The sequence below is a fragment of the Gopherus flavomarginatus genome, chromosome 3, assembly GCF_025201925.1.
Source record: "Gopherus flavomarginatus isolate rGopFla2 chromosome 3, rGopFla2.mat.asm, whole genome shotgun sequence".
Lineage (NCBI taxonomy): Eukaryota > Metazoa > Chordata > Testudines > Testudinidae > Gopherus > Gopherus flavomarginatus.
The window spans coordinates 130,817,145-130,837,952 of NC_066619.1; the positions used below are offsets into that span (position 1 = coordinate 130,817,145).

A 20,808-nucleotide genomic window follows, 5' to 3' on the forward strand; every position below is an offset into this window, starting at 1 on the left:
TCAGGGAAGACATCTGCCAGAGGGATACAAAACAAAGGTGTATATTATGCCCTCATCGAGTACTGTTTTCTATCTTGGTTGCCTCACCTCAGGAGCCAAAGTTGGAAAAAACTTGAAAGAAGAGTGACTGTAAAAAAGTTAAAGGTTTGACTGGGCTTACAAGGAAAATACTTTTAAAATGCTGGGATTTTTTTAGGATAGAAGGGAAAACAATTAAGCAGATGCTCAGAGATAAGTATAAACTAAGTGCTCCTTTTCAACTTTGTTCACTGTATGAGAATGGGTTTATTTATTTTTCTTTGATTGATATTGAAGGGATTATATTTTTAAAGGAATATTTAAAGTTAGCATGTGGGAACTCACTGCTCCAAGAATTCATAAGAAGTACGTGTGGCTGGATTTAAAAAGTCTATTAATTGTATCAATAATAACACATGCAAGTATGCAAGCTAAATATGGTTATTGTAAGAGAATTCAAACTTCATGATTCCAGGCATCAAGTGATTGCTTGTGAGGATTGGAAAGAAAATTTTCCGTTTGTAGAACAAGGTACAAATTGGCTAGATGCTTTGTCTGGCTATGCTGAAAGAAGGAAAGGAAATGTTGGATGTGGTTTAATTATGCTGTAACTTTATTCTTAAATGTCTGGGAGTACCTGACAGATAAAAGTGTGCAATGCTGTTTATCATTTTAATATATACATGAGGTGCCCTCCCCCTTACCCATCCTCATCCCCAGCAAACCCCCTTCTGGGGCTTCACCATCCCTCCCCCTTGAGGGTGCACACTTTATACCCCCCCTTGTTGGGGGGGGTTATAAAAAGGGGAGGGTGTTGGCTCCCTGCCGTGCCAGTCATAGGAGCCCCGAACCATCCCCTCCCCTCCGTTTCTGCTCTTTAAAGACCTCCCTTAAATCCATTCCCAGTCCTTTTTATCTGATCACTGTATCCCGTCCCTGCAGAGTACCTGCACTTGGACATCCACCCCCATGTTTACATAAAGAGTTGCAACATCATAGCCTAACTTCCATTTCATGTTCACCCTAACTAAGCCCCTCCAGTCCTGCTGTGAGGAAGGTGGAAAAAAAACCCACTTGACCTTGGCCAGTGTGGTGAGGGAAAAAATCCTCCTCTGCCCCTGAGAAAGGAGCGAGTAGAGCAATGCTCACAGCAGATCCTGATAAAACTTCTGTGAGTATGAGTGTGGGTGCTGCTCTGTCTGGTCCAGGTAAAAGAGGGCTTTTCCTGCACCGGCATAGACCTATATAATCCCCCCCCTCTATTCTGATCACTGGCAGAGGGATGGGTCAGCATCCTGATGCTGACCTGGTCTGCTGCTGCAGCAGAAAGTCACTCACTGTCTCTCTACCACTCAAAAGGACACACACATTTTACAATAAACCAGACAACGGTCCCCACAGCTTAGGTGCGGTGGGGTCATTTTAAGAGTATTACAGTCACCTCAAAAGTACTGGGTAAGTATTGGAGGTATGATGTGTGATAAATATTTAGATAGAATATATTAATATCTATGTGTTTAAATGCATTTAAATTAACATCAGTATAGGATTCATCTGGAATCTCTAGCTTGTTAGTACTAGAAATTGGTGTTTTAAGAGAGATGCTAATTTTATTTATTTTATTTTCAGAGATCCAGCATACTTTGATGAAAACTGGTTAAACAGAATCAAAACAGAAGTAGGAGACAATTGGAGGCTAAAGGTATTTTCTTCATGCTTTGCTTTTCTTTAGTCAGTATTTTAGTTCTTAATAACATATTTGTTCAGTATTAACTTATTCCTAAATTAAAATATTAGCTTACAGTAGAAGATATCGAACTAACTATAATAAATGTAATTAAGGATTTTGCATTTTCTAAAGTTGTTAGCTCTTGTAGAGTTTAATTCAATGTCAAAAACCAAGTTAATGATGTAAATCCATTTCAGTAATTTATGAGAAAACTTATCAGAAAAATAAACCTTAAAAGAACTTTTAATTTTTTTTTAAAGAACATTTTAATAGGTAGGAAATTTGAATGAAGGTCACTTTTTTTTTAATTGCTAAGTATGGAAATGCCCAGCTAAATTACCCTAAAAATCTTAAATGCAGTTTAAAAATGACTGGAAAAATGACATCTCATTACTCTGTTTCTTAGATATATTCAGTCATGCCTATGATAAGGAGATAAAATGATGCTACTCTTTACTACTGTGTCAGCTCAGCTGTAGAAGAGAAAACTATGCTGGTTTGGATTGTGCATAATCAGATTTGTTAACTAATTTCTAGTTCCACAGCCACTTGTGCAACTCAGTTACCTTGTAATAATAGCTTTATAAATCCTCAAGTCAACAGAGATTGCACAGGTGTAACGGAGGGTGCTTTTTGACCTCCACAAACCAGAAAGAACACAGCTGGATGTTGAGATCCCAATGTGGGTTTGAGGAAAAAAATCTTCAGTTGTAAATTGAACAAATTTGATCTGAAGATCATTGAGATGTAATCAGATGCGCAACCTACCATGCCATCTTTGTAATCCCTTTTCAGGGTAGACCTCCAGGTGAAAAGTAAGCTGCTACAAAAAAGTTGTTTGTGCCTCTTTATTGCTCTTCACTTTTTTCCATAAAAAGGTTGTTTGCTTGTTTTTCCTCCTAGAAATAGCAAGCCTTGACTGCTGTTTTTCTTGATTGACTGGAGAACCACCGTCCATAACATCATAATAGGTTGAAAGTTCAGCTGCAGCTTTTTCAGCTCTCAGTTGAAATTGAGGGAAGGGAACTTTCTCCTACTCGTTTGTCAGGAGTTTGAATTTGACATGAACACTCCCCTTATTCCTCCCTTGTCTCCCTCAAAAAAGTTTGAAGCATTCGTATGAAACTCTTCTCCTCCTAAATGAAGAGAGGGAAAAGCAGCAGCTGATGTTTGTCTGTTGATGTCAGTATCTTAGTAGTTTTTTAGTCCTCCGCTTTACAAATAAGACTGCTAAGAGCTAATACTTTTCATGCAAGGGGTGTACTAAAGGAAGGAAACAAAACAAAAAAAAAAACCCGACAACAATGCACCCTTTGAGACCTTCGTAAAAAACTGTAAAGGGCACAGACAAAATATTTAACTCTTCCTTTGTAGCCTGGCCACTTGCAGGGGTCCTTGATATAAGGCGTATGAATATCTGAGAAGTAGCACAGTTACAGTAGTTCAGGAATCAGCAATCTTTCAGTAGTGGTGTGCCGAGTCTTCATTTTTTCACTCTAATTTAAGGTTTCATGTGCCGGTAATACATTTTAACGTTTTTAGAAGGTCTCTCTCTAAGTCTAAACTATTCTTGTATGTAAAGTTAACAGATTTTTTCAAATGTTTAAGAAACTTCATTTAAAATTAAATTAAAATGCAGATCTTATCAGTTTAGTGCAGTGGTTTTTAAACTGGGGTGCACACACCCCCTGGGGCAGGGCCGGTGCAAGGATATTTTGTCACCTAGGCGCAACTTCCACCTTGCACATCGGTTCATTGAGGGGCAAATCCCCAACGAGCCTTTAAAGACCCCGGGGCCAGCCGGGGCCAGGGGCTGTTCCCCAGACCAAGTTTTCCCCTCCCTGCCCCCTGAACTCCCCTGGAGGGTGCACAGCCCCCCCTGCGAGCCCTCCCAACCCCACCCAGGTAGTCCTGAGTCCACTCACTGGCTTTGCCAGGCTTGGGCCACTGCAGCAGCTCTGCAGGGAGGAGCCTCCTTCCGGAGACACCAGAGAGCCAGAGCGTCTCGCTTGCGGCAGCAGTGAACCCCAGCCATGGAGGAGCCGGTGCAGTGCAGGGGGACAGCAGCCGTGCAAAGGCGGTGGTGGCACCGCTAGCGGGGAGCAGCTGCACCCCCCTGCTCCTCTTGCCCAGGCTGCGGCCTATAGGCTGCAGTGGATGTATGTGGGCGCCAGCCCCCGTTCGCCCCCTGGCACTCCCCTCGCCTAGGGTTACCATATTTCAACAATCAAAACAGAGGGGAGAGCCCTGCCCTAGCCCCCATCCACTCCCTCCCACTTCCCACCTGGAACCCCTGCCCCTAACTGCCCCCCAGAACTCCACCCCCTACCTAAGCCTCCTTGCTCCTTGTCCCCTGACTGCCCCCTCCTGAGACCCTCCCACTCTAACTGCCCCCCTAGGAACCTACCCCCTACCTGTCCCCCGACTTCCCCAAGCCTTATGAACACTCCTGCCCCCAGACAGACCCCTGAGGACTCCCACGCCTCATGCAGGGGGCGCTCCTGCAGTGGATGCATGCAGGCAAGGGGGGGCTCATGCATCCGCCGGCTTCCCCCTTGCTGTGCTCGGGCTCTCCAGCTCCCGGGAGTATGAGCTGCCACTGCCACCTCTCCCGCAGCAGGCTCAGGGCCAGTGCCCTGCCGGCTCTCACTCCTGGGAGCCGCAGAACCCGAGCATGGTGAGGGGGGAGCCAGGGGGCGTGCCTGCCGCCAGTCTGGGGTCCTGGCCGCTGACCCCGCTTCACTCAGCCGGCAGCGTGCGCTGAGCGGGGCCAGTGGCTGGGACCCCGGCTGGCAGCTGCATGCCAGACAAAATAGTCTCATATGCCAAAAGTGGCACGTCTGCCGTAGGTTGCCAATCCCTGCAGTAGTTTGTCTTCAGCTCTCTATAAGTTGGTCATTTGAAACGTGGTGAGTGTTGAAACTTTGATCGCTTACCTCCAGATTTAAGATGTCAGTAGCATGTATCTGTGAACATCCTTAATCGTGTTTCCCTGATGTTTTTTAATGAACAAAGTGAAAACATTGATTATTGGATTGGCATTTTGTGTACTATCCCACAAGGCTCTGTTATAGTGAATAGAAGAATATTCTGACTGTCAGACATGAGAAAGAGCTCTGTTCCCTGTCTCCAGTGTTGCATGGTGTAGTAATCAAACACTTGCACTAGAAGTGTAAATCAGTGAAGGGGTCCAAGTATGGAGAGTAGATGACGAGGTAGAATACTATGCAGCTGATCTTGTTTTCCTGATGCACCCCCCACACGAACATCCTCCTAATCCTGGTGCCATTGCCATTAAGGAATTAAGTAAATTACATGGTTATAAATTGAACCTTAAATCAGAGTTTTGAATATACATTGGAGCTGTGCAAGAATGCATGGCTCAGTGCTATGTTAGCACACACTCGGATTAAGTATTTGTTCATCATAATCTCTTTGGATTGGTCTGAAATCCAGATATTGAATTATTAGCCTTCCCACTCAATCAATTTTAAAGTGATTTGAATCACTGGGCAAATTTACAATAACTATGAAGGACAGAGTTGTTCTATTAAAAATGTAGTGTCCTTTTACTATACCAGTGACAAATTTATCTGTATGATTGAATACTAAGGATTCTTCTCAAATTCTGAAGGAACAGTAATTGCACAGGCAGGTTAACTTAACATTCCCGGTTGCAGAGCATACTTTTTAGCTTCAGAAACAGAGAAAAAGGGTAGGAATAAACCATCAGGGTTACATTATAGCACTGGGTACAGGCAGAGTAGTATCAGAATGCATTCAGCTAGCTAATGCGCTGTAACTTAAAATGGACCAAATTTCTGTACATATTATATTAAATGCCACTGTGTGTATCAGTATACTTCTGTGTAATAGAATTAAGGAGAGATGCCAAATTTCATGTACAAAATTTTGGATAACCACAGTCATTGATAATCCATCTTTTCTATTGGTAATGAACACCTAGTTTATCAATTTTAGTTTAAAAAATAATGTTTTTTGTAAAAATGAAAAGATAATTATCTCTTGCCTTGCTTAGTGCAAAGGAAATCCACTTTGCATAATTATATTTTGGATTGCATGCAGAACAGAGATTTTCTATTAAAAACACATTTTGGAAGCAGAATGCCAATCATTGTAACTGGGAAGCAGCACAAAAAAATATTTTTCTTGTACCAAGGCCTTGCAGTTATGAACTTCTCTAAACTATAAACTTCAATATTTCAGTGTTCAAAAGATATAGGCATACCATTAACTGAGGAGAACTGGTCATGTACTTTGGAAAGCGGTTGATAACATTACTGTGCATAATGACTTGAGACAGATGCAAATATCCATAGATGTTGTATTTCATCACATTTTATGACTGTGCAGAATATTATTGAATGTGTGGGGAATGGGAACAGAAAACTGGATAATGTCCTCTTTTTCTCATTCACTATGGCAGTGTTCAGAAATTCATAAATTTTGGGGAAAGGTTGAACAATATGTTCTCAGTTATCTACTGTTTGATCCCAAGCTTTTTGTCCTAGATATTTGCCTGGGTAATCACACTGCAGCTTTTGTTAAAAAATGTAGTTTATTTCCATTAGTACTAGCAGACGGTGTGCTGAGATATTGGGTAATATTGTCCAACCTTATGATGATAGTTTCTGTTAGATTTTCTACCACTAGAACAGATCATTGGTGTCTTGTGCAAAGGGAGGATGTTTTCGAACATGAATGGCTCTCAGTTTGATACAGTTTAGGCAAAATGAAATAATCTATTAAATTACAATATAGACTGTTTAGTACTATAATTCAACTAGCCTGGACTCTTGAAAACTATTTTTTGATTCTTGTTATAGTGTAGCTTTATACCACTTTGTGGTACTTTTATTATTTAATTCTCTGTTTGTGCAGCAGCACTAATAAAGTTTGGTTTTAAAAAATGATGACTGCTGGACCTCAGTTAGGTGTGTCCCATCCCACCAGCACTCTGTCTTACATGAAATAAATTGGAGCTGTCTTCCATGCCCTAAGATCACATAGACATTGAGTTCTTTGTTCCACTGCCCCAGCTGGGTTGGCTGTAACAAGCATAGAACTGGGTACTATCACCATTCATTATAGTCCTTTCCGTGGTCTACTATCATCCCACATAAGAGAGTCCTCTGGGGGGGAGGAGCGATTGCTTACACATTACCCTTTCAGTTCTCTCAGACCAGAGGTGGGAAAACTACTGCCAGCGGGCCACATCAGGCCTGTGGGACCCTCCTGCTTGGCCTCTGGGCTTCTGTCCCAGGAGGCTAGCCCCTGGCCCCATCCCCTGCTGTTCCCCCTCCCCTGCTGCCTCAGCTCACTGTGCCGCCGGCGCAATGCTCTGGGCAGCGAGGCTGCAGAGCTTCAGCCTGACACGATGCTCTGTGCTGCGCGGTGGCGTGGCTGGCTCCAGCTGGGCACTGCGGCTGCCTTTACTGGTGCTCTGGCTGCACCGCCAGCCCCAGTGGTAAGGGGGCAGGGAGCAGAGGGGGTTGGATAGAGGGCAGGAGAATTTGGGGGGGTGGTCAAGGGGTGAGGGTGTGGATAGAGGGTGGGGCATTCAGGGGCAGGGGTCCCAGAGGGACAGTCAGGAAGGAGGGGGATTGGATTGAGTGGCGGGGAGGCAGTCAGGGGCAGGGGTTCCGGGGGCGGTCAGGGGACGGGGGGTGAGTGGATGGGTCAGGGGTCCCGGGGAGTCCGTCAGGGGATGGAGATTGGGGGTTTGGATGGGGCTGTTGTCCCAGGGGGGCATCAGGGGGCAAGAAACATGGGCATCAGGGGGCACAGCCTCCCCTGACTGGCCCTTCATACAATTTTGGAAACCTGATGTGGCCCTCAGGCCAGAAAGTTTGCCTGTCCCTGTCTCAGACAGATAGGAACAGAACCTCCTGCTAGGATTGGCAGGTAAGACTGCAGAATCTCATGATCATCCATATGAAAGGCTGTCAATTGGTCTGAAAGAGCCTGCACAGACACTTATCTTCATGGCAAGAAGATGATCAGTGATTAACACAATTAGCTTAGTGTCCACTAAGCCCCAGCTTCAGAACCAGTGCTGCTTCTTTGAGTGATGGTCCCTATTGTGTATTCCACACATGCCATGCATCTGATTCCAGAAGTGTTTCCAAAGTGTTGCCAACTTAGCCACTTTGTCACTAGATTTAACGACTTTTAAGTTTCCTTAGCAAGGAAATAAGTGTCAGCGTGACCAGTTACAAATCTAGTGACTTTCATTGCTGATTACAGTGATATTCAGAGAAATAAATCACCAATATGTGTATCCCCAAATCATTCACAAACAGCTCAACAGTGTTAATAAAATCCATTCCATTCTCTTCTTATAACATTCTGTCGTACACCAAGTTAATGTCATTCTATCTCAGTCGAGCATTTCCTGGGAAGGTCTCTCTTACTCTGAGCCTTGATTATTAAGTGAAGTAAATCATATCCCCCACCACTGAGATGCTGGGAAGGCACCTACCTTCTCCAAACAGGCAGATGGTGAGCTAAACTCGGAAAATGAGCAAAGCCAGAGTGTCAGTGCAATCATATGAGTGCCACTGATGTTTGCAGTGGGCCCATATGATCGTGATCTGATCTTTTAATAGAATACAGGATCTTCCAAAAATAGATTGTTATCGCTTGAGCTGTTTTCAGTGGTTGTCAGAAGTAGTAGGGCTATTTGTGATAAGAAAGAAATTGAAGAAATAGATAGAATGCAACCGAAACCTATTGCAGCAATTTTATGGACCTCAAACAGGCTTTTGGTAGCATTGGGCAGAAACGGTTATGGCAAGTCTTAAGGATGTGTGGCATCCCTAAGAAATTAATCAAGCAAATAGAAAACATCTACAGCAAGTCTATGAATGCAGTTTGAGTACACAGGAAGCTGACGGAAAGGTGCAGGATGACTATAGGAGTGAGACAACGATACATGCTATTGCCAAAGTTGTTCATTTTGGTTCTGGAAGCAGTAATCGCTGTAGCATGGAGAGATGAAGCGAGAGAACACACGTCCTGTGCGAGGACAGTCAATAGGCTTAGATTCAAAGATGATATTGACCTCATAGCAATGACTGCGGAGGATTTACAAAGAATAACTGAGAAGGTTGATCCAGAAAGCAGAAAATTCAGACTGAATGGCAATTGAAAGTCAAATGGAAGAGGTAAAGATCAAAGTCAGAGACAAAGAATTAGAAGAAATGGAAAAATCTATGCATCTTAGAGGACTACTATCAAGGAATGGGAATTGTGAAGATGACATAAAAAGAGGTATCAGGCTAGTCACTATGATATTCAGAAAATTTTGCAAGACCTTTAAGGCTAAAGAGATTTAGGTAAAAATGAAAATTAGCATATATGAGAAGGTTGTTGTGCCAATACTTCTATATAGGTCAGAATGCTGGGGTATGAGGAAGGTTGATAAATGAAAGATACTGACTGCAGAAATGAATTGTCTGATGGAAATACTGAGAATTTCAAGACTGTGGAAAGTAATAAATGAAGTGATAAGAAAACAGGGCAAGAAGTAATGCTGTTACAGAAGATTAAAGAAAGACTGCAGTGTTTTGGACATGTGCCAGTGATGTACCTAGGGAGGCTGCCTTACACGGCAATTCATATCAGAGTGTAAGAAACTAGAAATAGAGGAGGAACAAGGGTGCATTTGATAGACACCGTAAAGAATGACACAGAACAAAAAGTTTTAAAGATAAACAGAGACGTGAAGCTGGTACAAGACAAAGTGGTAGAAAGACTTCAGTCAGCCTCATTGTCGCTGCTGAGCTGATGGGTGGGAATCAAAGATGTAATAATAGGACTTGTATCCTCTCTTTAGGTCAGGAACTCTAGTGCAAACACTTGAGCACTTCTAATCCATCCAGCGGAGAACAGTATGCTACATGTAGTTTGTATTTGGAATTACTTGTGTCATTGCTTGACTGAATACCTCTTTGTTTTCTAGAGCTCTTAAACAGTATAATTATATTCTCCCCTCAGTCCTGGTATTTAACTTTTACAAATTAATCAGTTGCTCTTAGCACTTTCTTTGCTTCCCTATTGTGATAAAAATGTTTTCCAGTTCCTTTTGCTGTATTTGAATTTCTCCTTAAAAATTTGTGCTGTGACTGCAAGGTGATGCTAGTATTGCTACTGAGTCGAATTTCAGATAGAAAATATTTCCTATGCTGATTGCCCCCTGTCAGCAGCTATTTTCCAGCATATGTGTTGTAGCTAAAATGTCTCTTCCCTGCTGGACTCAAGATTAGTGTTAGATGTTAGACCAGTCTAAGTTGGAGTTACTTGCATTATGGTGGGTCTTATGATTGGCTGGTTGTGTTTTATACAGTAGTGATGCAGCAAGCACTTGAAAAGGATGTGTCAAGTTATTGATTATTGTGGAGATAGAAAGATTGGGTCATGGAGATCAGATGTTGGGTGTCTTTTCAGTCGCCTCTCCCTTAGGCGCTCTCTAACCACCCTAGTCTTGGTAGCAGATGAGCTGCAATCTCCTACTCCAAAAGGGGTGAAGTCTGGGCTGGGAGTTACATGGAAGGAAGGTGATCACTTTCTTTTTGATTAGGGGATCTTGATTCACACAGGGATTGCATGGGGAAAAAGGTAGTATTTTTCATTTTATTTCTTTGTCACTTTTGGGAAATATTCAAGGTCCTTATGTACTCTGCGGTAAACTGGACTTAATTCTGCTGCATGGCCCTTGGTTTCTATGGCTCTTTGGTGCAGCAGGCTGGAAGTTCTGCGGCAGCCTCAGGTAAATTCAAAATTGGAGGTTTTTAATGAATCAGATCTGAAAATGAATAATACAATCAGTACAGCATTGCTTATAGTGTTTGATTTGATATTAAAATCAAGTAATTTACCTTTCCTGTAAATTTTAAATTTGCTGCAGATTTTTGTAATGATAATGCATAACTTCTGTGAACATTTTTTTCCAGAGGTGGTGGGGCTGGATGCTTTGGCAGTTGGATAGGAGACTGTTGGAACTTTTGACACCAGAGAAGGTGTGGGAGGTGGTTTAGGACTGCGGAATTAATGACAATTCTTTGTTCAGTCTCACATCATTAGAGAGCTTGGAATAGCAGCAGTGTGCTGTTTGCTCTGCAGTATCTCCAGCTTCTCATCTTAGGCTGATCATGATTTCAAACATCCAAGTAGACAGCATCTTTTCTATTCTGATTTGAGATTTTATGGTCATCATGACACCCATAAGCCTATCCCAGTTGTTTTAGCTCACATTTGTACTTTCTGGGTTGGAGGGTCTGTTTCATTGTTTAGCCAATGGAGAGTGATTGAGCTGAATGGCTTTCAGAGCTCTCTATGTTGCTAACTCTGTTGTTGGCCAAGTAGGTCATCTTAGTGTGCCCTTTAATATCAGTGCAGTGGTTCCAAAATTTTCTCTGCATCATCTTCTTAGGTCTTGTTGGAATATAGACAGCTTATGGCACTGCTTAGAGTGCTCTTTACTGGGTTACGTATTGAGTGTGTTTATAATCTTCTTCCATCACTCTAAAGGATGTGAAGAGTTCTTCCTCCTCCCCTCCCCATAGTGTCTATAAAGCCATGATATCTGTGACTGGCTATTGACTGTTGCATAGGTTGGTGAATCTTAACTGCCTACATTCAGTTCCTCATGAATAGTTTTCTATCTTCATCATGGACAAATAGAAAGGGTTGAGACAGGATTAACTCCTTTTAGGGGTCAAATGCAAAATCTTCGGTTGCAGTTTTGGCCAGTCTAACTTTCTGAGGTACTAAGGGAGCTTCTATCTTTGAGTGAGAGGCAGGCCCCTCACAGTTAGTAAAATCAAGTTGGGAGTGATGTTAGGTGTTTTTTTTGGCAGGGCTGAAGGGCTTCCAGGGTTGAGATCATCTGCTACCACAAATGTATAAAGGAAGGGGCACAGTTTAAGTTTGGTATAGTTAGAGATGTAACCAAAACATGTTCCTTAGAGCTCCAGTATGTGTTAAATCCACAGCCAGGCTTTCTCTCTCTCTCTCCTATTTACTCCACTTCGTAGTACATCAACTTTCTTGTTCTTCGAGTATGTGTCAGTTTGGAGCCTACTCTCTATGTGAATGCCCTCAAGGATGTGAGATCAGAATCCTTGAACAGCAGTGTCCATTGGGCCATGCCTGCACCCCTACAGGTCCTCATTCCCACTCCCCCATAAGGGCATAAAGGTCAGCAGAGTGGCCAGAACCATCCTTCACTTCTCTGCCTGTGACAGCAAGACAGAACCAGGCTGTATGTGCCTGCTACCCTTAAGCTAATAAGAAGTAAAGAGAGGAAATACTCTAGGTAGGAACTTTTAATTCTTTTAATTTTCTAGCAAACCTTCTTCCTTGACACTCCCAACAATTATTTATTATTCAGTACTCTTCACCACAACCACTATCTTGGTGACTTCAAACCCTGTCCATCTCACAAATGACACATTCTCCTCACAAATGGAGGTAGCCGTGGTCTGTTCTGCTTAGGTGAAAGCCATATGACTTACCGTTGCACTGTCTGCCAGTCTTTCTCATCAAAAATGAGAAAATCTGGAGACGCTGTGCTAAAACCATTTCTGTTGGAGCAGTCTGTGAGGGGCACTTTGAGCCCAGAAGAATAGGCATCAGGCTGCAAGATGAGACTTTGTACCTCCAAATCCAGTTAGAGCCCTTGTGAGCTGTGAAGTGACTCCTAAGGCAAATTCCAGTAAGACAGCGGACACTGTATTGATTGGCCATCCATGACTGTCCAAGTCAGCTTATCGCTGATGGGTGCTCCAGCACCGAAAGCCTGTGTTTCCTTCACTTGGAGTCAAGGTAGACCAGAACACCAAATGGGCCATGGTGTTCCTAGCACTGGTGCTTTTACCTCCCATAAAAAGGGAAAAGCTCAGAGGCCTAAGAAAAGAGCATTTGCCATTGGTCTCCTCCTGGGAATTTGGCAGAAAGTCCTTTCATAATACAGGGCAAATGACATGGTATTGATTCCTGTCTCAGTACCAAAACAACCCTTGTACCTACATCTGCTACCGATACCTTGGCACTGGCAATCAAAGCCCTAATGGATCCAGCAGACCAACTGTTGTTTGAAGTCACTGCTTCTCTGGTACTGTCCTCTGTACTGAGGACCTTACTCTTGGCACTAACTCTGATGTCTAAATTCTCAGTACTGACAGTACCCTAGAGGTCAGCGCTAACTTTAGCGGAAATCTACTCCTTTTCTTCCCTGTCTGGGCCACACCTTTTCCCTCCGACTAGCCTACAGCCTTCCCACCTCCCCCCTAGTCACTGAGATCAGGAAATAGTTCACCCTCTTATTTTGGAGCCCCAGCTTACTCATCACTTTCATGACACTGGCTTAAACAATGCTTCCCTTAAAATTTTTCACCATTGGCTGAGTCAAAGCCCATTCCATTCAGTAGGAATTTTTGTCATTCGCTTCGTTGTGCTCCATTGACTGACGTGGACTTTGGATCAGGTCCACATTGTGGGACGAATATATAATATTTTTGGTGATCATAATGAATTATTGATTCCAGCAAGATACTTTTCACTAGAAATTCAAATAGACTTACATTTGTGTATGTGATTCTGCTTACAGTATTACTTGTGATTTTTCTTAGCCTGCTGTATACCCACGCAATTGTTTTTATATATTTATATCAATACAGTAGAACTTCAATTTTACTAAAACCAGCCATACAAATGACTAGTTATATAAATCATTTTTCCAGAAAGGAGCGCATGGGAATCACATAATGAAAGTGATGTCAATGAACAAGTTGATATCTCTTCACATTCCAGTTTCTTCAGTGGATAGGAAGTGTCTTTTACAGTGATGTAAAGAACAAGACAACGACCATGCAGTGCACCATACTGCAATTTATGCACCATACCTATTATAATTTTGAGATTACAATTTTTTGAACTTTTTGATTTTATAAACTTCAGTCCCCAATTAGTTTGTAAAATTAGGGGTTCTACTGTATCTTAAATTCAGTGGCTTTATATATCTTAATTTCTCTCTCTTCCATTAAACAGATAAGCAATTTGAAGAAAATTTTAAAAGGAATATTGGATTACAATCATGAGGTAAGAACTATTTCTCAGTGCTCTATACAGACCCTTCCTTTTGCTGAATATATTCATTATGCTTGTTGAACATGTTACAGAATATTGATTTGTTTAGCATTAGGTCCAGATATGTCACAAGTTCTGTGCACCCAGCAACTCTCACTGGAGCTGAGCTTTTTCAAAAAATCTGACCCTTACCTCATGAAATGAAATTGTTCATTTTTTAAATAGCCATTCTGTATCTTATCTTCCCTTCCATACCCTTTAAACCTGTCCTACCAAAATTAACTCATCATGGACTATCCTTGAGTACTAGACCTCTCCAAAGCTTTATTGTGTGTTTCATCAAATATTCCACTAAGGAACAAACCCAGCTTGAAAATAAAATCCCTAATATTCTTAAGCATCTTGACATGAAAATAGTAGATGCCCTTGGTGACTCCATGGTGGAGTTGAATGCTTAAAAAATAAAGCTGATCTCTCTGACTTTCTCCGCTGCACCTAGTAAAGACTCTTTCATTTTTTCTGTGGGGAAGATATTCAATTGAGGTGGGGGGAGAAGAGTTCATTAAAAGTTTTAATTTCAGATTGTTAGAGATCTACTATTGTGGCCTGTGTGTTCTTCGGAGAAGCTCTTGTGCTGCTTGTGTCCAAGACTGCACTCCATGGGAAGGGAAACGAGACATATTTATTCCCCGCTATGTGCTGAGGTAGCTGGTGCATTAAGAATGCAGTGAAACAGACACTGTATTGGGATACTCACATAGAGAGACTGCATACTCTTAGCCAGGGATCGGCAACCTTTCAGAAGTGGTGTGCCGAGTCTTCATTTATTCACTCTAATTTAAGGTTTTGCGTGCCGGTAATACATTTTAATGTTTTTTAGAAAGTCTCTCTCTACAAGTCTATATATTATATCACTAAACTAGTGTTGTATTGTAAAATAAACAAGGTTTTCAAAATATTTAAGAAACTTCATTTAAAATTAAATTAAAATGTTGATCTTACGTCGCCAGCCCGCTCAGTCTGCTGCTGGTCTGGGGTTCTAGGCCGGTAGTGGGCTGAGTGGGGCCTGCGGCTGGGACCCCAGCTGGGAAGGGTCTGGCAGCCAGAACCCCAGACCGGCAGTGGGCTGTGCGGGGCTAGTAGCCAGGACCCCAGACCAGCAGTGGGCTGAGCGGCTCAGCCCACTGCCACTCAGGGGTTCCATCCGCCGGCTTCTGCCAGCCGGGATCCTGGCTGCCGGACCCTGCTCAGCCCGCTGCTGGTCTGGGGTCCCGGCCCTGCCCACATACAGTGGGTACCTACCTTCTCCCTGGTTCTGGCCCATTCTCTTTCTCTCTCTGCACTGAGCTGAGGGTGGGAGTGGACTGAGCACAGGGCTGGGGGTGAAGGGTCTGGCCAGGAGCTAGAATGAGGGAGGGGGCTCAGGGTTGGGGCAGGAGGTTTGGGTGTGGGGGCACTTACCTGGGCATCTCCCATTTGGTGTGAGGGGTGCAGGTGGGAATGTGAGTGGGGGGTGCAGGAGCTCCCATTTGGTGCTCAGGGTGGGGATGGGGATGTGTGGGGTGCATGGGATGTCGGGGGGGCTGGGTATGTGGGGGTGCAAGAGTCAGGGCAGAGGGCTAGGCACATGTGAGGGGGGTGCAGGTGTCAAGGTAGGGGGGTTGGGTATGTGGGGGGGTACCAGAGTCAGGGCTGGGGTCATGCGGGGGGGTGAAGGAGTCAACAGAGGGCTCGGTGGTACAGGGCTTAGGGCAGGAGCCTGGGGGAGGTGTGGGGGTGCATGGCTCAGGGTAGAGGGCTGAGTCTGTTTGAGGGGGTCAGGGCTCAGGGCAGAGGGCTGGGTGACTGCCCCCCCACTCCTTGTCCCAACTACCCCCTCCTGGGACCCCACCCCCAGCTAAGCCTCCCTGCCCCTTGTCCCCTGACCGCCCCCTTAGGACCTTCCCCCCGCCTGTCCCCTGACTGCCCCAACCCTTATCCACACCCCCGCACCCAGACAGAACCCCCCGGACTCCCATGCCTATCTAACTGCTCCCCGCTCCCTACAGGACTCCCAGAACTCTGGACCCATACAACGCTCCCCTGCTTGCCCAACCTCTCTCCACACTCCAACCTCCTGACAGCCCCCCCGAACTCCTAACCCCCCCAGCTCCTTGTCCTCTGACCATCCCCTCCAGAGACCCCCTCCCATCCTAACTGCCTCCCCAGGACCCTCCTTGCTCCTTGTCCCCGACTGCCTTGACCCCATCCACCCCCCCCCCACCCCCAACAGACCCAGGAACTCCCATGCCCCATCCAACCCCCCCCTGCTCCCTGACGGCCCCCTCAAGAGACCCCCGCCCCTAACCACCCCCCCATCCAACCTACTGTGCTCCCTGTCCCCTGACTGCCACCACCCCTTATCCACTCCCCGGCCTGGACCTGGACCCCTTACCATGAGGCTTCCCGCTGTTCCGGAGCCCCGCTGCCGCGTGCACAGCGCTCTGAAGGGCGGGGCTGTGTGTGTGGCGGCAGGGCTCCGGATGAGCGAGGAGCATCTTTGCCTCCCCATGGAGCCAAACGCTGCCCTGTGGGGAGCTTGCAGCCCCGGGCCCCAGAGCGCTGTGCGCGGCAGCATGGCTCATGGTGAAGGTGGGGGAGGGGCCAGCGGCTTGCTGCACTCGGCCCAGCGCTCCAGCCTGGGGGCGCGGATCCTGCAGCTTGCCACGTCGGCAGGATTTTTAATGGCACACTGGGTTCCCAGCAGGCTCCAGCGTGCCATTAAAAATTGGCTCGCGTGCCATCTTTGGCATGTGTGCCATAGGTTGCCGACCCCTGCTCTAAGCACTTGTTTTCTGTCAGAACAGTGTAATATTCTGGAGTGGAGGAAGATAATACATTTGCTAAGACTCTTGGGGGATGGGGGCAACATTTTCAAAAATCGGCGCCTAAAGTTAAACTCCCAAGTCCAAACTTAATAAATAGACTGATTTTCAAAAGTTCTGAGTATTACATTAAAGTTAGCTCACGTTAAAATCTCAGAAGGGTAGGAATTGAAAACTCTAGTGTTTCTGAGCAAACATTTCAAGTCCTGTTAGCTGCTCAGAATGAATCTTTCAGAAAGACGTACATACCTTTTTCTTGGGAATTGTTTATCTGCTATGTAAAGACCCCATATGAATCCTTTTCCACGTCCTGCACATACACTGCTTGCTACCTTTATTTGTCAATCTGGGTTTAAAAGAATCTTCTCTTAACTTCATTCGGCAGAGATTTCTTTCGTGGCCATGTTAAAGGAAGAGCAGTATAGTCTACAGCCTCTGGGTTTGTGAGAGCTTGATGCATTATAAAAATTCCTTATATCCTAGAAGACCAATGTTGTCATTGCAAAATGATGTCAGCTCCTTTTTAAGCCACTGACTATGTGTAAGTTTAAGTTTCTGACATGGTAAATTTATTATTTTAGAAAGTCAATGACTTGATTTCAGAAAATGACTGAGCATCAAGCTTTAGTGACAGATTCATTAAATACGAAATTCTTCAAAGATAAGATGCATCTGTAAAACATCCCAGATTGCTTCCAAAAGTGCATGGTGATGGAGATCCACTTAAATTTGTCAGTTGTCCTGCCTACATTTTTCTCATCCGAGTGCCTATCCTAGCAAAGTCCTTTTGCACAAGCTAGATGTGAAAAGATTAGTCTTTTACCTAGCATAGACAAAAGCCTTGGAGACTTAGGGCACTTTTTTTTGTTTCATTTTACAGTAATTCAATAGTTTATGGAATATCCAAAGGGATTCTAATGGCTGTAATGTAGCATCCTGCACTATTACAGCCTCGCAGGAGAACAAGTTGAAGATCCTGTGCAGGACCCTGTGTGCTTTATGGTGTCCACAGAAGTTGCCATAGACTATTCCTCTTCCCACAGAATTCTGCTGTAAAATCTAAGCTTTCGCTGTTTTCCTTAAAGTTTCTAGTATTTGTGCAAAGAAGACTTTTCAGCTGTCAGAGTCTAAACCAATATGGTGGTGGTTTCCTGAGGCTGCTAAATCCTCAGATAGCTATGACTCATTCCTTTTTCATCTCAGTGGGGTATTGACACTGGAGCCTAATTTTAACATAACAGTTTACCAGAAATATCCTGTTAACACATTTGTTTCACAATCCCAAACCCATGTCCTCATAGTGCCAAATGACATATCTCCTACCCAGCTTCCTTAACAACCTCTGCAAAGCAATATAAAAATCTGCATCACATTTTAAAGGTTAGGGCAATGTAAAAATTAGATATCAAAATAACCATTCAAGAAATACTGTATTGATTATATTACTCATTTTCTATTTTATTTAATAAAATTATTCATTTTTCAATTTACCTGGGTCTGCTACAGAATTCACATTCTAGCTTATTGGCGTGACAGAAAAATGAGGGAGCCTTGCTGAAGAATTTAGGTCCAGTTTGCCACATAGTACACAGGGGCATTAGTCATATTAATACCCATTCTTTGGGCAAGACTTCTAAGGCAGCAAATCTCTGTTGTTGTCCTTTTAAAACAACTTGATTTGCAGAAGTGTCATGTACTATTCTATACATACATTTGCTAGATACTATTGTGTAAATATCTTCTCCAAAGCTGTTTTGTTTTTTGGGGGGGCGGGTTTGACTTAAAAAATCAGCAAATAAATTACACATTCCTTTCATAGTCACTCTTTTTTCTTTGTTTGCATTTTTGATCTATTAAATTGACTGTTTTTTTCTATCTGCAATTTATGTGCTAGAAGTTTGACTCATCCCACTTTTCATAGTAATATTTTCAACTCTTACAAAGCTTTTTTCTGATCTAGCAGAACTGCTTAATTTTCCCAGCTAATGCTCATTAATGTGTAAAACCTTCTAGATTGTAAATTGGCTTATAATAATTGTATGTCAGGTATGAGTCTCTTCTCTTTCAGCTTCTTTCCATTCTTTCTCCTTGCGTCTTTGTCAAGCATTTTTTTCTTTTATGACCCCTTTCTGCTATTCAGTTTGTCTTGTGCCACTATTTCAGACTGTTTCCACAGACTGAAAATTAGTTGTCTTACATCTGGGACTTCCTCAATATCTTTGGACCAGACCTGTAAAACTACTAGACCAAGGGATTAGTGACAATTTTACAGTCTTTTGTTTTGTCATCCATCAGGGCTAGACACACATTTTATATCATTGGAATATGTGGAATTCTAGCTTTCCACTCCTGTGATTTACAGCTTATTTCCCAGATGCAATTAAATTATTCTGTCTGATGACATATTGTTTGTTTCTGAAGAATTCTTTATTTGAATTGCAGAAAACAACTTTATTTTTAAAAGTCTATCAGACAGGTACCATTGGTCAGCTGTCTTTTGAGCTTCCTTATGTTACTGGCTTCTTTGCTGGCCTTTCCCAACCTAGAAGAACAGATCTGTAGTGGTGAGAGTAATTGTTCATTATTGATATTAGCTGAGACAGCCTTCTCTGGATTCTCTGAAATGCTGGTTGTATCAAATTATGTGGATGTAATTTGTGTTGTAGAACCTTGTCCAGAGGTAAGTGGGCTGAGGTTATCCAATTTATTACACTTGAGACTTGAAGTTGGGTTTGAAAACTGTGCCAAAGATGGAAGGTGAGCTCTTTCTACTGGCTTCTTGCCTTATCTACATATATGTGTCTTTGTGCAGATTTTAGGGCAGCAGATTAATGACTTTACCCTTCCTGATGTTAACCTGATTGGAGAGCACTCAGATGTTGCAGAGCTTGGAAGAATGCTTCAGCTCATTTTGGGATGTGCTGTGAATTGTGAGCAGAAGCAAGGTAATCAATTTTGAATATACATTATGCTCTCTGTGTAGTTAATGCAAGTCAGACTTGATGCATAAATGTGGGGAAAATGGTGTGTCTGGGATTGTTGTCAGAGGCACGATTTATTTTCCTGTGGGTCATGACTTTATTTTGCCTTATTGATAATAGTTGGCATCACATTTCAAGCTTCACTGAGTTTGCAAGCTGGAACTGTGGAGCTGGTTATATATGCTTCTGCTGTATATATTTTCTTTTGGTTATAGGAATAGAAATGAAAAATGGCTCCACCTAGCTTTTAGTTATTAATTATTGTGGGAAGGCTCTTACCTGGGTAATTGCAAATTCATAGACAAGGTACACATTGCACACAAAAAAAATGGTTATGGGAGCCATATGCTATACGATCTGGATTCTGTTCCCTGCTCCGATACTTGCTCCCACCTTGGGCCCATGATTTAAAACTCTGTGGCCTTATCTACTCTTGAGAATTTGCTACCCGCTCAGTGGTTTCCCAGCATGCTGGTCTCTCACCTCATATCCATTAAGAAATGTAGCTCTTTACCGTAACATCAGCTGATATTGGAATTTACAAATATGAGATCCAGGAAGAGGCAAAACAGAGGGTATATATTCATGAAAATACAAAAAGACCAAGAGTAGAGTCTCTGACCAGATGTGCAAGGTACACAAAATGAGTCACTGTTGAAAGGTAGGAAGAGAATCCTGTAAATTACGGAAGAGTAGGACCTTTTCTTGTGTCATGCCCTTTTTCTTTCTGTCTGAATAGTTCAGGAAAAAAAGGGAGCTGCAACTGGAGAACAGACAGTTCCAGTGGGAAATATTTAGTGGGCATTTAAAGACAAATAAAAACTATTACTTTGACCCAACTGTTAGTCATTTCACTACAGCTGCCTATTGCCAATATCAGTCAGGTCAATGGTAGTTAATGGATTGCTGTCTTAGCTTAAAAGCTTTCCAACGCTACTCCACCCCTTGGCAAGAGCATAGAAGGAAAATGTGTATCCAGGCAAGATGTCCTTGCAACAGAGATAACTGTATCCCTCTTCTTGTACATAATTTGCAGTTTTTCATACTGCGGTTGGCCTACAAGCTTGTTTGTATTACAACTGAGAACTTTGCCCATCGGTGATGA

At 43.3% G+C, this 20,808-nt stretch overlaps 1 protein-coding gene across 5 annotated transcripts in view; it reads left to right on the forward strand.

Annotated features, from left to right (window-relative positions):
• Positions 1-20,808, forward strand: part of HOOK3 (hook microtubule tethering protein 3) — an 89,409-nt gene that overhangs the window by 31,164 nt on the left and 37,437 nt on the right. For all 5 annotated transcript variants that reach the window (XM_050944368.1, XM_050944366.1, XM_050944367.1 and 2 more), the window contains exons 3-5: positions 1,648-1,720; positions 13,820-13,870; positions 19,535-19,667. In XM_050944368.1, coding sequence (XP_050800325.1) covers positions 1,648-1,720; positions 13,820-13,870; positions 19,535-19,667 — 257 coding nt within the window. The remainder of the gene's footprint in view (positions 1-1,647; positions 1,721-13,819; positions 13,871-19,534; positions 19,668-20,808) is intronic.